The sequence below is a fragment of the Solea solea genome, chromosome 3 (assembly GCF_958295425.1).
Source record: "Solea solea chromosome 3, fSolSol10.1, whole genome shotgun sequence".
NCBI classification, from domain to species: domain Eukaryota; kingdom Metazoa; phylum Chordata; class Actinopteri; order Pleuronectiformes; family Soleidae; genus Solea; species Solea solea.
Window position 1 is genome coordinate 21955360 of NC_081136.1, and position 12767 is coordinate 21968126.

Consider the following 12767-nt stretch of genomic DNA (forward strand, 5'->3'; position numbering starts at 1 on the left):
CAGATGAATCCACAACTAAAGCTACTACCTTATAGGTCACAATCAATCACCTCCAAACATAGTCGAAACCAAGATCGTTCCTCTTTCATGCCAACTCACAGCAGGCATCACCAGCGACCTACATCCTCACTGACCTGGGAGACAAATGAGACACAAACGTGTGTGCACAGTGACCAGAGCACGGCCTCAGTGCCACCAAAAGAAATTCGAGTGGTCAGTGCCTCTGGGCAATTCCACAGTGGTCGCCATAATTGAAAGCCATTATATGAGAGCCAGAGAGAAATGGTTTGAGGACACTGCTTCTTGGTCCAAGCTTAACAATGTATTGCCACATATTTCACATTAAATCAGACACACTGCTGGAACATCAGGACATTGTGCTCAGGAATCAGGAAAATCATTGAGAAAGGAAAGCCTTGGTTCTTTACAGACTGCATGTTCCATTTTGAACTCACTCATCATTTTCTTGTTGAGGCCAGAACACTGCACAAACCTGGTGGAGTAGTTGTCCTTCATTGGTTCTTGTTTTGACAAAGACTCACAAAGTCAAAGCTCAATCAACATCAACCAACACTCAATCCTCTGTCCTGAACCATGTCCGCTATGAATAAAATGAAATGTACATGAGACCCATCAGTTCTTCTTACAGTCAAGCTAACAATTACCGTTTCCCAGAACGTTCTGGGAACGTTATCTTTTAGTTGCAGGAACGTTTTCTAAAAGTTTGCCCTATCCTATGATTGCCATGGAAAGTTTTCCAAATGTTCTCCTAACATTAGCTTTAGGTTGCACATTCGGTTCCCAGGACATTCTCCTTATGTTACTTTTGTTACAACCTTCATTCAACCTTTGTAAGTCATTCTCCCCATCGACATCTGGACAGCGGAAAGCCTCCACATCTTACGCCGCCGACTAAAAACACATTTCTTCCGACTCTACCTCGACTAAGACGATGACGACGACAAAAAAAAAACAAAAAAACGTATACATCGCACTTATGACTAGCACTTCATAGTTTGGTTTACTTGAAGCTCTTACTTACTTCTATCTCTTATTTTTACACAAATGTTTAAATGCACTTATTGTAAGTCGCTTTGGATAAAAGCGTCTGCTAAAGGACATGTAATGTAATGTAATGTAATTCTCTTTTGGTTGCATTAACATTTTCCTTACGTTACTTTTGTCACAACCTTTGGGGAAACTTTGTAGAAGATTATATTACTTTCATTGATATATGGTAGCATTTGGTACATACATGTATTACCAATTGTATTATAAGATTAGTGATGTAGCAAGAGTTTATGCTGACTTGCAGTAGTAGAAACAAGCTCAAACGACAAAATGAGTGAGAGATGGAGGCAAACTTTGGCTGTAACTAAGCAACAAGCTGATGTGAAGAAAAAGAAACTCACTTGTTATTCAGTAAACTCTTTTAAATGAATATACAGCACTTTCCTGCTCTGTTTCACTCACACACACACTAGACCAGTGGTTCCCAAAGACTGGGTTGGGACCCACAGATGGGTCGTGGGAGATTTTTTTTGGGTCCACAAACAAAATTTGCTGAATTTTCCCAACTGTTTAATTCAGATTTATGTGTAAATGTTTAAAAGAAATTTTAAAAAATCCATAAAATTAAGTTATAATTCCTTTCTCATTTGAAAAAGATTTGTTTTACCAATTCAAAATGAGTACACTTTATATTGAGAAAGGGTCACAACATTTTTCTGCCTTTAAAAAGTGGGTCCTCATATAGAAAGTTTAGAACACAGCACTAGACAGATCTATAGACTCTCCTCACTCGTGATATACAGTATCATGTTATATCTACGAATAGATCTATAATATTTGGCCAAATTGTGTAATCTGAAGGTATGAAATTGTGTATTATCATGTATGTATCTGAAAAGAAAAGAAATTAAATAAAAGCATTGCTTTTTCTTTTGCATTTTTGTTTTTTTAAAGTCCCGTACCGTGCCAATCAAAAGGGAAGCCATTAGTTTGACATGGTTATTTCCCTCTTCCCTCTTATTTCCGGCCACTATGATTAATTTCATGCTTGGTTTGAAAGGACGTGTCTTTATTTGAAGCGACAGTGAGGATTTCTTGTCAGCCCACAATCAATTTCACGCTTCATTTGATGAGATTGTCACATCATTTGGTCTGCTTCATCACTACAACAGTGACGGAGCGTCGTCATTTATCGTGTATGTACAAGAATCATAAATGTGTGCGGTGACACATTCATATCTGTAAAGAGTGTTAGAGTCTACTTAGGAGCCTCACTGATTTTGCGGTGGTTGAGTGATTTATTTTAGGCCAACACGTTTGGTCCAGACTTAAGCATCCAGATATATTGCAATCATTTGGTCCACTTTTGTTAATTAAATCATACGCCACCATCAGTTTTGAACTTTCCACTGTTTGTTTTTACTAGCAAGCATTCTATGTTTTTCTACTGCCCAATAAGTTCAAAATATTTAATTCTTTTGGGCTGACCCAAAAATGCACTGGTCTGGATTTGACCAGGATCTAGATTTCTTCTGTATACTGGCACCCTTTAAGGCAAGAACTGTGGAACATGTGCAGAGGCCGGTTTGGGTCAAGTTCAATGTATACTTGCAGCAGTAATATTACTCTTTACTTTACTTACATTATCCGAATCTGAGAAATTCTTTTAAAGTCATATCAACCCATCTGCTTTATCCTCCACATGAGGGCCGTGAGTCACTGGAGCCAATCCCAGCTGAGCTGACACAAGGTGAAAGGCAGGGTACGCTCTAGACAAGTCGCCAGTTCATTGCAGGGCCAACCATTCACTCTCCCATTCACACTTACACACGATTTAGATTTACCTCTGTATGTTTTTGGATTGTGGGAGGAAACTAGAGAACCTGGAGAGAACCCATGCGCACACAGGGAGAACATGCAAACTTCATGCCAAAAAGCCTGTGTACCGACCAGGTTGTGAAACCGCAGGTCTTTTTGCTGCAAGGCAACAGTGCTAACGGCTACTCCACTGTGTGACACAATGAGTGTACATTTTTCTCACATCATGTAAATGTGCTGACTAAAAATAACATTGTCTCTCTTTGCAATGACAGATCCAGCATGTAACCGATGTAACGTGCCCACTTCTGTCCTTGATTTTCTGGGTCAGCAAAGGCTACACTGATAACTGCATTTTCCTTATCCTATGTGATCATTACCGGAAAAAGGAAGACTTTAAACTACCTCCTCTGATTCTCTGAGTGGTGGCGTTCAAGGCAATGAGCACCTGCTCTTTCTGGTCTGTCCATGATCGGTGAGCCGCGTCACAGAAGTTTCATTTGCTGCAGTGAACCTCTCTGAGTGCTGATGTCATGCTGACACAAGCCACAACTCTTTCAGCCGGTTGTCCTGTTTGATCCAACGGAAATAAGAAACAAGGCATTGTATCTAGGCAACAAGTTTGTTGCCAGGTGACAGATAGAGAGGTCATGAGACCAGAGACTACATGGAGCAGTTCCACATAAATGAGATGCGGCAGAACATCAGACACCCACTGCAACGCTTTGATAATCCTGCTTTGATCAGCTGTGCCATTGAAACAAACAATGCAGCTCTTTTTTGCATAATATATGAACATCAAACCATACATCCTCTTCCTCCAGCGCAGGAAGTGATTGTAAAACTCATTTGCTGGAGGTTGCTCTCCTGACCTTTTGCAAAACCTTTAATCACCTTGCCCAACCGCTGCGTGGAATCATGCTGTACACAGTGGCGTCTTATCAGCCAGTATGAAAACACCCGTAAGTGGTTGGGATTATCAGATGTGTTTCTGCTGTGCTTCTCATGTGGCAGCCACAAGCAGAGATAATGATCATTTCTGAGGCGACTCGGCTGACAAATCCACTGTCACCATTACGGGCGTTCGTTCCACCCCGGAGCTGTGTGGGACGATTACATACTTTTATTTTGATCTAGATGCAGCTGCTGCAGCAGAGGGCATCTGTTTATGTTGAGCACAAGTAAAAACACAGTTTTTGTGAGGCAAATATTCAATGGTGAATCGGTTTGTAGCCCTATGTATAAATATGTTGCATTCAAATGGGTCTGTTCTTTGTTATTCCAATAAAGTTTCCAGTAAAACACAACACTGTTTACGGAAATCGCTTTGTCATCCACACAAAAATCCTAAAACCAAATGCTGTAGTACATGTGCCAGGCCTGTACACGGCACTGCCTCGGAGAAGGTGTTGAGCATGCACATAAGACAGGCACGCTGTGTATAAAAAAAGCTTTATTTGAATAAGAATACATTACAATGTATACAATCATAGCAACAGAGACATAATGGAGAAAGCCAGGTTGACTAAGGAAAAAAATAAAAGTTATCATAAATTGTAACAGACCAACTCCAAACCCAACAAAGATAAGCAACATCAAGGTGACATCATTGCTTCCCTAAAGTAGTGTTTTGGTTGTCTACACCCATGGTTCTCAAACTGTGGTACGTGTACCACTAGTGGTACATGAGCTTCCTCTGGTGGTACTTGGAGTGGAGCATAGAAATTGAAACAAATAACAAAAGAATTATATAATAATAACCAGAGTCAGCTTATCTTAAAATGTTTGGGCTATACCAGTGTCTGAAGTGTATGTGAGGAAGAGAAGGATGATGTAATCCCCCGTTTTTTGATGACAGAGTGAGCTGTTTCACTATGGGATTAGCAGTCAGTGTCATTTTTGTTTTGGTTTGACATACATGCTCTACTGCGAAGACTGCAGATGCTCAAGTATTGCATATTGGCCCTTTAAGTTCTTTTTGCACATTATCTTCAGTTTCCTGATAACCACTGTCAAATTCTATCATATGTGCCAGGAAACTGTACAAAAAAAGGTTTAGCAAGCAATTACTTATCATTTTATTTGATTTAAAGATATCTGATGAATCACATTTTTATGTTTCTATTGCACCTTTTCACCACCATCACTGAGGTACCATGAATGAACATTTCAGTAAAGTGTGAACTGCTGCTGCCACCATAACCGGGCCTTTGCTGCCATCTATGTATTGTGTCTGGTAACTGCAAGAATACTTTTTCCTACGCACACATAACAACACAAACAACACAAAGTGGCCACTGCTGATTCAAACTATAACTTTAAAGTAGCATGATTTGACTGAGCTTACATGGTAGCTACTTGTATTATATGTATGTATATTCTTGATGCAAACATCCTAATTACAGGTTATAAGATTTCAAGATTAGGGTATTAACAAATGAAGAGAAAAATGTGAGGAATGCTAATATTCAGTCAGTCAAGTAAAAGTAGGGATTTGTTGAATTTGTAATATTTAAATATTGTTTTATACTGTATGAGCTATGTGTTAGATATTTAAATATAGGTTTGATAGTGTTGTTAGTTTTTGTTTTCATCACAATTAGATTTTTGATTATCGGTATTTTTTTAGTTATCTTTTGTTAACTAAATTACTAGTTTTGTTTAGTATATGTTGTGTGTTGTGTTGTTATTTATGATTGTTTTTTGGGCATAGAGGGTATTGTGTTTCTCCACAATCACCTGACCTAAACCCAATTGAGATGGTTTGAGATGAGTTTGACTGCAGAGTGAAGGCAAAGCAGTCAACAAGTGCCCAGCACCTCTGGGAACTCCTTCAAGACCTCATGAAGCTGATGTAAGAGAGAATGTGATAAGTGTGCAAAGCTGTCATCGAAGCAAAAGGTGGCTAATTGGAAGAATCTAAAATGTAAAACATATTGTGGCTTCTTTAATGCTTTTTTTTCCCTACTACATAATTCCATGTGTTCCTTCATAGTTTGGATGTCTTCATTATTAATCTTCAATGTAGAACATTTAAAAAAGAAGGAAAAACCATTGAATGAGAAGGTGTGTCCAAACCTTTGACTGGTACTGTATATTTTTAATTCATTAATTCAATTGGTGTACTTAATTGTGGACACATATAGGACATGAGGCTTTGTCAATGTAATGCAATGTTAGTGATGAAAGTTTCTGCCTTCCTCTGAGGCAGTGCTTTTAAGCCTGTTTCTTATTTCTCAGTGCATGTGTTTTTCATGTCTCTGGTCTTGTTGTCTTCATGTCTTGCACTATGCTGTAATGCAATTTGCTCCACTAGGGAAAAAATAAAGTTGGACTTCAATACAGACACTGTTTTTCATTGATCGTAATTCTTTTAAAGTGATTTTTACTAAACGCACATTATTAAGCTACTTTTTCCCCTTGTCAATACACTACCTTTCCATGGTGCAAAAGCGTGTGTCTGCCATCTAGTGGACATGAATCTGCACCACTGTGCCTACTTACATTCTCTCACTATACAGAATAGGAGAAGAAAAGCATTAATGTAACACATCCTGGAATGTGAGGAATCAAGCTCAATAATAAAAAAAGTAATTATCTCTTTTAGTTTTAAAGGTATAGTGTGTCAAATTTAGCAACATTTATTGGTGAAGTTATATGCTGCAGCTGAATATCCATATCCCTTAAAACCACTTCATACCACCAGGTGATTGTACACTTATTTTAAATTAAATATAAAAATAAGTACACAGATGTATAAAGAATCTACACATTATTTTATATAATTATTCCATTGTCACCTTTATTTATAATCCAGACAAAAACAGTTGAATTTAACAACTCAAAACCTCAAGAAGAGTAAATGAAAATTATAGAACAGAATTAATATTTTGAAAACATAAAGTTTGTTGTACACACCCACAACTTTTATGATTCAGTTAAGTGTCTCTGCTTACATGTGCTGGACTCTAAGAGGCAGGTTCATAGAAAACACGCTATTATTATTTCTTACTTGCTAAGATAAGATACAGGTGTGATTATGTACTCATCTATTATATAGTGCACTCAGTATTTCGTTCGAATTTTTCATCTCAGGTCGTCCTTGTTCTTTGAACTCTGACTCCAAACAGAAGACAGTTTTCAGAACACCTCCAGGTCTGTGGAGCTGTAGACCACAGCTGTCTCCTCTATCCCCACTGCAGCTTCCTCCTGACCCTCCTCTTCCTCCTCCACAGCTTCCTCCAGCGACTCTAAGGCCTCGTTTGTGTCACTGGCAAAAGTCTCCCTGGATCCGTCATCGTGCTCCTGTAAGTTCAGCGTGGTGATGGCCTGCTTCATCTTCTTGGCCACCATGTGCCGCCTCCTCTTCTGTGCAGCTTTCTTGACCTTTTGGTCTTTCTGACTTTCTTCCATGAATATCTTTCGGACCTGAGATTTGGTGATGCTGGGCGTGTTCTTCAGCAGATTGAGGTACACCCCACCAGGCGTCCGCCGCCTGCTGCCGTCCATAGTGTACACGCCACCGCTCTCCTCCAGTGTGGCGGTCTCTCCGAGGAGCTCTATAGCCTTTTTTGTTCCAATAACTTTAACAACGCGCTCTATGAGTTCCATTTTAGACTCTTGCAGCCTGTATGCGATCTCATCTGCCACTTTATCCTCAGAATCATCCTCTGTGATCTCATATCTGCCCTTGATATCCATCTCAGCTCTGGGGCCCAGTCTATCTTTGGCTGCCCTTTTCCTTTTTGCATCACTTTCTGGCCTCTCCTCAGATCCACGGCCCTTCATGTACTCCTCTAGCTGGTCGTCCAGCATGTTCACCTCTCCTTCATTCTTGGACAGCATTTCCATCTCTTTCTCCTTCTCCATTATTTTACGAGCCAGGACGAAGTTGTAAGTCTCCACATTCCTGCTAGACATGCTAACTTCGCCCTCCATGCCAAATATACCCAGCTCTGCGGTCATGGCGTCCTGACACTGCTCCTGGACCACGGAGCCCCAGATGTTGTTCACCTTGCGCTCTCCCATCGCGCTGGGACCGAGCAGGCGTGTCGGCCCTGGTCGGGCGGTGGAGGCGGGCGGAGGCTGCGGAGCATTGGACACTTTCTGGCGCTTCTTGCGCCAAACTGCCGCCTCCTCGTCCGACGAGTCCGGGTCACTGTCACTGGACTCCGCCGTTCTCCCGACATTGCGGTAGGCGGCTGCAGGGAGCTGGACAGCGGCTCTGCTCTGGAAGGACTGACCGCCGAACGCTGGAGGAACCTGGGGTCGAGCTTGTACTGCTGCTGTTGTCCCCATCTCAGTGTCCGAGCCGGAGATCTCTCCATCTTCCAGATCTCCGTCCATTACGTCTGCACCATCCGCCATTTCTTATCTGACAGAATTTAAGCAAAGAAAACAACTGGTCACTGAACTGTAGCTGAACAGTAAAGGTTTAGGTCAAGGCCCCCAATTAGCGACAATAGCTAACTGTGCACCACTGTTAGCTAACAATACCCACACAACTTTATAATAAACCCGGCAAAGAACCAGGTGAGTGAGTGAATGGAGAAATACCGTCAAATGTTTTTCACAGCAGCTGACTCCCTGCTGTCTGTAGACTCGCGTGGCTTCTCCACTCACCGTGAACTGCTATGGAGAGGTTGATGATCTCGAACAAAACTTGCAAGATCCATTGAAGAAATTCGCGCTTGGTTAACGCCACGCTTCCGCTTTTACAACTGTCACACCCTTTCAAAATAAACGTGATTCAGGCAAATGGGTGAACGACCTGTATTGTTGAAATTGTTGAAATGTTTTTTTGGATCTTAGGCATTAACAGTGTATTAATGTGATCAAAAAATGTGTGTATTTTTCAACTGTGACAATAACTAATTGTGTTTTAAGATTTAAATATAAAATTGCATCATTTAACTTTGAAACAAGGTGAAATTGCATAATTGATTATGCATTTTAAGTGATATTTGTTAAATGGTTCAATGTAATAATACAATTAAAAAAGCTTTATTGCCCATGTAGAGAAACGGTTTTTCAGTAAATAAAATTTGTGACATTTACTGGTGAGCAGTGACATGCACAGACATTTACTTTGAAAATTAAAAGGGCACCTACTGCACACCGGTGGGGCAGGCACCACTAGTAAATTCCCCACATTCTCACACATCTATGTATACCTATACAGGGACATCTTTTACAGCCCAGAATCACATTATGTCACCACTGTGATGGGTATTTTCTATACAGCACTGAATATAATTTCCTCTCAGGACACCCTTTGGGGCACTGTCATGTAAGGGGCAGTGGGGAACTTCATAACAGCACCCTTTTTGATTGGAAGGGCACCCATAGGAAGCAAAATTGCAAGGGGATCTTATAAAGCACTGCATCACGTTTCTCCACTAGAATGTATGCCACTACTGGTGTGACAATACAAGCTGGGTAAATATATCACTTCAACCATTCCACACCTCGATCATTCAACATGCAGTTTAGTCATATCACGGTGTTAGTATTACATTTATCCTAATAATGTTCAACACCATTCCCTTAGCAAGCACATGGCATTAGTCCAGGGGCCCTCACTGTTATAGAAGTAAATACAATAAATAAAACAAGATTTTACTGTAACTCATATTGTAATGCTGAAAAAAACATGTCACCCCTGAACATAAAATACTCCATTTGTGTGAATATGTGTGCATATTTCTTTCTGTTGTATTTTAGACTTTTACTTTGTAGTCTTTTCACCTCGTCATTCCGGTTGGACGCTGCATCCTGTTTGCGTCAGTGATAACGAGAAGGGTCTAGCTGCAGACCCGCAGACCACTCAACGAAACGCCCCTTTACTCAACGAAACGCCCCTTTACTCAACGAAACGCCCCTTCACACTACACGACACTCTGATTGGCTCTCAAGAGACTGCGTCTGAAACGTGATGAAGTTTACGTTGACCGAGTATGAAGAGAGAACCCGAAAAAGTAATACGGGAAAAACACGGGAAAATTACGGAGGAAAAGGTAAGAATGGATAAAAAACACATTTTGATATTGAACACTGGATGAATAGTCATTATTTGTATCCATTAAATCAATTAAGTGCAGTTTATTAACCAGTAATGTCTGCATGCTGTAACGATAGCGATTGTAACAGCAAGCAAGACGCAGCGATTTTCTCCCTTTTTTTTCTTTTTTTCCTTTTTTTCTTTTATTTATATGTACAGGTTATAACATTGACAATATAACATTGTCTCATTTTCAACCAAGAAACGTATAAGATAAACTATATGATCTCTATATATTAGTATTATCTGTTTTTTAATCTTTAAATGACTCTGACAAGTTGCACACAGCTTTGCTCATTTGAAAACGTGTGACCTCAGTTCTACAATTGTTAAGATAAAAGATTTGATGATGAATAATATTTTTCATGTTTAGAAATGAGAAGTTCTGTTAAATCACAGTCAACAGTGTCATTTGATTTGATTAATTTCAGTTAGCCTGCATATATTTTAGGACAGGGAAAGTCTTACAGGCAAATGCAGTCCAGTTCATTACTTCTTGATTCTGGATTAAAAATGTTTCCATGTTAAAAATACAAAATACAATTTTAATTTACATTTTCTCTTATAGAGCAACACTACGTTCAGTGAAGGAGCAGACCCTGAGCTGAGGAGATGCGACTCGGACACAGATCTGCACAAAAAAGGGGAGCTATGCAAAGCTTGTGTCCCATCTGCAGGGACACCAAAGGTCAATGGTGGAGTACGGTGGTAAGTCCTAAATGATCAAATATTTTTTCATTTCAACGCTGAAAGGCTTTAATTTCCCCATGAGCCTTATGTATTATGAAATGTGATGTTATTTCTGTTTGTCCTGACCATGGATAACTGTGACCATCAAACTATTCAACTCATCCATTTGAGTATCAGAAACTCAAAATAAGTAAAGTAAAGTAAACTAATGCTGGAGCCATTTCATCTATGTGTACTGTACTTCATGTGTGTAGAATCTTAAGTCAATGTGTATTTTATTTTCACTCTTGTTGAGAATTTAGATATTGAGAAAAAGTTTCAAGATTCCTGCATTTTTATAGATGCCCCTGATAATAATGATTGTTCTCAGAAGTAATGTAACAATTTGCCTCTCAGACAGGCTTATCTGTATATCCATTTAGGGCAGTGATGTTACTGTGGCCAAACAAGTTGCCAGCCAGGATGACACCTCTTATCAGAGGAAGTGCAAATAATCAGGGAAAGAAAATGTCTTATTCAAAGTTCTTAATCACATGTATTCAGTGTTGCATATTATGTGTAATTTAATTTTAGGAAAGGGCCCAACAAGCCCAACAGAAGCGACGCGAGGCATGTCGTCTGTTAACCAGTGTAATCACAGAGGATCAGGGCATGCTGCAACACCTTAAAGTGAGTGACAATGGCATTTAGTGTGGTGTTTGTGTATTTGTATATGAATACCCAAACTAAAATCCTAAACAATTTTTATAGAACATCATCACAGGCAACATGGTGTCTCCTTGGGCCAAGAAACAGGACAGGGTCATCCTTCTTTTTGAAGATGATGAACAAGTGGACAAAGTCATGCACTTCTTGTCTGAAGTACTCGAACGTACTGAGACAGACAAGAAGTCTGCAGATCCAGTGGCGTTTGTAATGGATGTACTTTTGCCAGAGGTGAGATCTCAGACACTGACACTGATTTGTAGACTACATGTTTTATATGACTGCATATGTCTGTCTCCTTTTAACACATGGTCACTGTCTAACACAATCTTAAATCTTAATCTTCATGCCACAGGCAACAGTACACGCCCTCAGAGCTGTTCACTCCATCTCCCTGGACAAAGCCAAGGAGATGTACATGCGTGGCACAGAGTTTGACTCAAGGTAAGCCGGATAGTTTAGGAAACTGTTAATCCAATTTTCAGTTTATATCTTATTATGTATTTGAGTGTCTTTAACGACTTCATTATTTTGCTATATCATTTTGTCTTGTCAGCGAGATAACCCAGCTTGGGGAACAGCTTCAGAGCCAAATTTCCTCAAAAGCGAGGCAGAAACTGGATAGCTTCCTGAGCAATTACAAGAAAGCCTTGGAGTGTGAGGAATTCCTCAGGCGCCTGTAATCCCTGGGTAGTGAATGTGTCTGCTGGATAGTCTGTTGTGTATAAAATAAAGAAAATATATCATTCATCACTTGTATTCATTACATGGATTTGAAAATTAAACAACTTTCTGTGCAGAATCAAGGGTTTCAGTGCATTTGTTTTACATTCATCAAAAGACCTACTGATGTCCAACTGGCTGGGTTTGATTCAGATACCAATGTTTAACATATCTTCCTGGAAATAGGTAACATCTCCTTAATGACGCACTCAGCAGATCTTGTCTACTTAACTTCTGTCTACCACCACCTGGACCACACCAGCACAGAATTTAAGGAGGGTTTCTTTCAGGTTAAAAACCTGATCAAGTAGACTTTTATTAGTTCTAATCGTTGTTCTGTCCAGTTGAACAACATGTCAAACTACAGACTAATAAGACATTCAATAAATGTAGGCCTATATTAAACACACCTTTTTGTAACATACAGGTTGCCATGATGTTGGAAGTTTGCAAAAACAAATGAAATTATTCAAAGTGTGTGTTCAAAGTGGAATTTGTGATATTATATTGTATAAACGTGATAATATATTGTATAAACGTGATATTATATTGTATAAACATTGTATAAACGTGATAATATATTGTATAAACGTGATAATTATATTGTATAAACGTGATAATTATATCACATAAACGTGATATTATATTGTATAAACGTGATAATTATATCACATAAACGTGATACTATATTGTATAAACGTGATAATTATATCACAAAAACGTGATACTATATTGTGTAAACGTGATGTTCAAAGAACTT

The 12767-nt window shown here is 39.4% G+C and overlaps 2 protein-coding genes across 3 annotated transcripts; one reads left to right on the forward strand and one right to left on the reverse strand.

The window, feature by feature from the left end:
* Positions 1-6607: 6607 nt before the first annotated feature.
* On the reverse strand, positions 6608-8545 carry phax (phosphorylated adaptor for RNA export). Of its 2 annotated transcripts, none has more exons than XM_058625191.1 (2): positions 8452-8545; positions 6608-8203 (listed from the first exon to the last, which is right to left on the reverse strand). In XM_058625191.1, exon 2 carries the CDS (start codon positions 8194-8196, stop codon positions 6970-6972), a length of 1227 nt encoding a protein of 408 aa, XP_058481174.1. In that variant the 5' UTR covers positions 8197-8203; positions 8452-8545; the 3' UTR covers positions 6608-6969. The 2 variants fall into 2 exon arrangements, with proteins under 2 accessions (XP_058481174.1, XP_058481173.1); XM_058625190.1 differs by having other exon boundaries at positions 8386-8539.
* A 1102-nt stretch (positions 8546-9647) lies between these two features.
* Positions 9648-12034, forward strand: LOC131456983 (PWWP domain-containing DNA repair factor 3A-like). Its single transcript, XM_058625711.1, has 6 exons — positions 9648-9845; positions 10458-10597; positions 11153-11248; positions 11330-11515; positions 11640-11728; positions 11841-12034. Exons 2-6 carry the CDS (start codon positions 10502-10504, stop codon positions 11965-11967), a joined length of 594 nt encoding a protein of 197 aa, XP_058481694.1. The 5' UTR covers positions 9648-9845; positions 10458-10501; the 3' UTR covers positions 11968-12034.
* Positions 12035-12767: the final 733 nt, after the last annotated feature.

Excerpts from the sequence above, each read along its gene's own strand:
- LOC131456983 (XM_058625711.1), top strand. The coding sequence starts at position 10,502 with ATGCGACTCGGACACAGATCTGCACAAAAAAGGGGAGCTATGCAAAGC. Across the intron at positions 11,249-11,329 it reads GCATGCTGCAACACCTTAAA|AACATCATCACAGGCAACAT; the intron begins GTGAGTGACAAT and ends CAATTTTTATAG. Across the intron at positions 11,516-11,639 it reads TGGATGTACTTTTGCCAGAG|GCAACAGTACACGCCCTCAG; the intron begins GTGAGATCTCAG and ends TTCATGCCACAG.
- phax (XM_058625191.1), bottom strand. The coding sequence starts at position 8,196 with ATGGCGGATGGTGCAGACGTAATGGACGGAGATCTGGAAGATGGAGAG.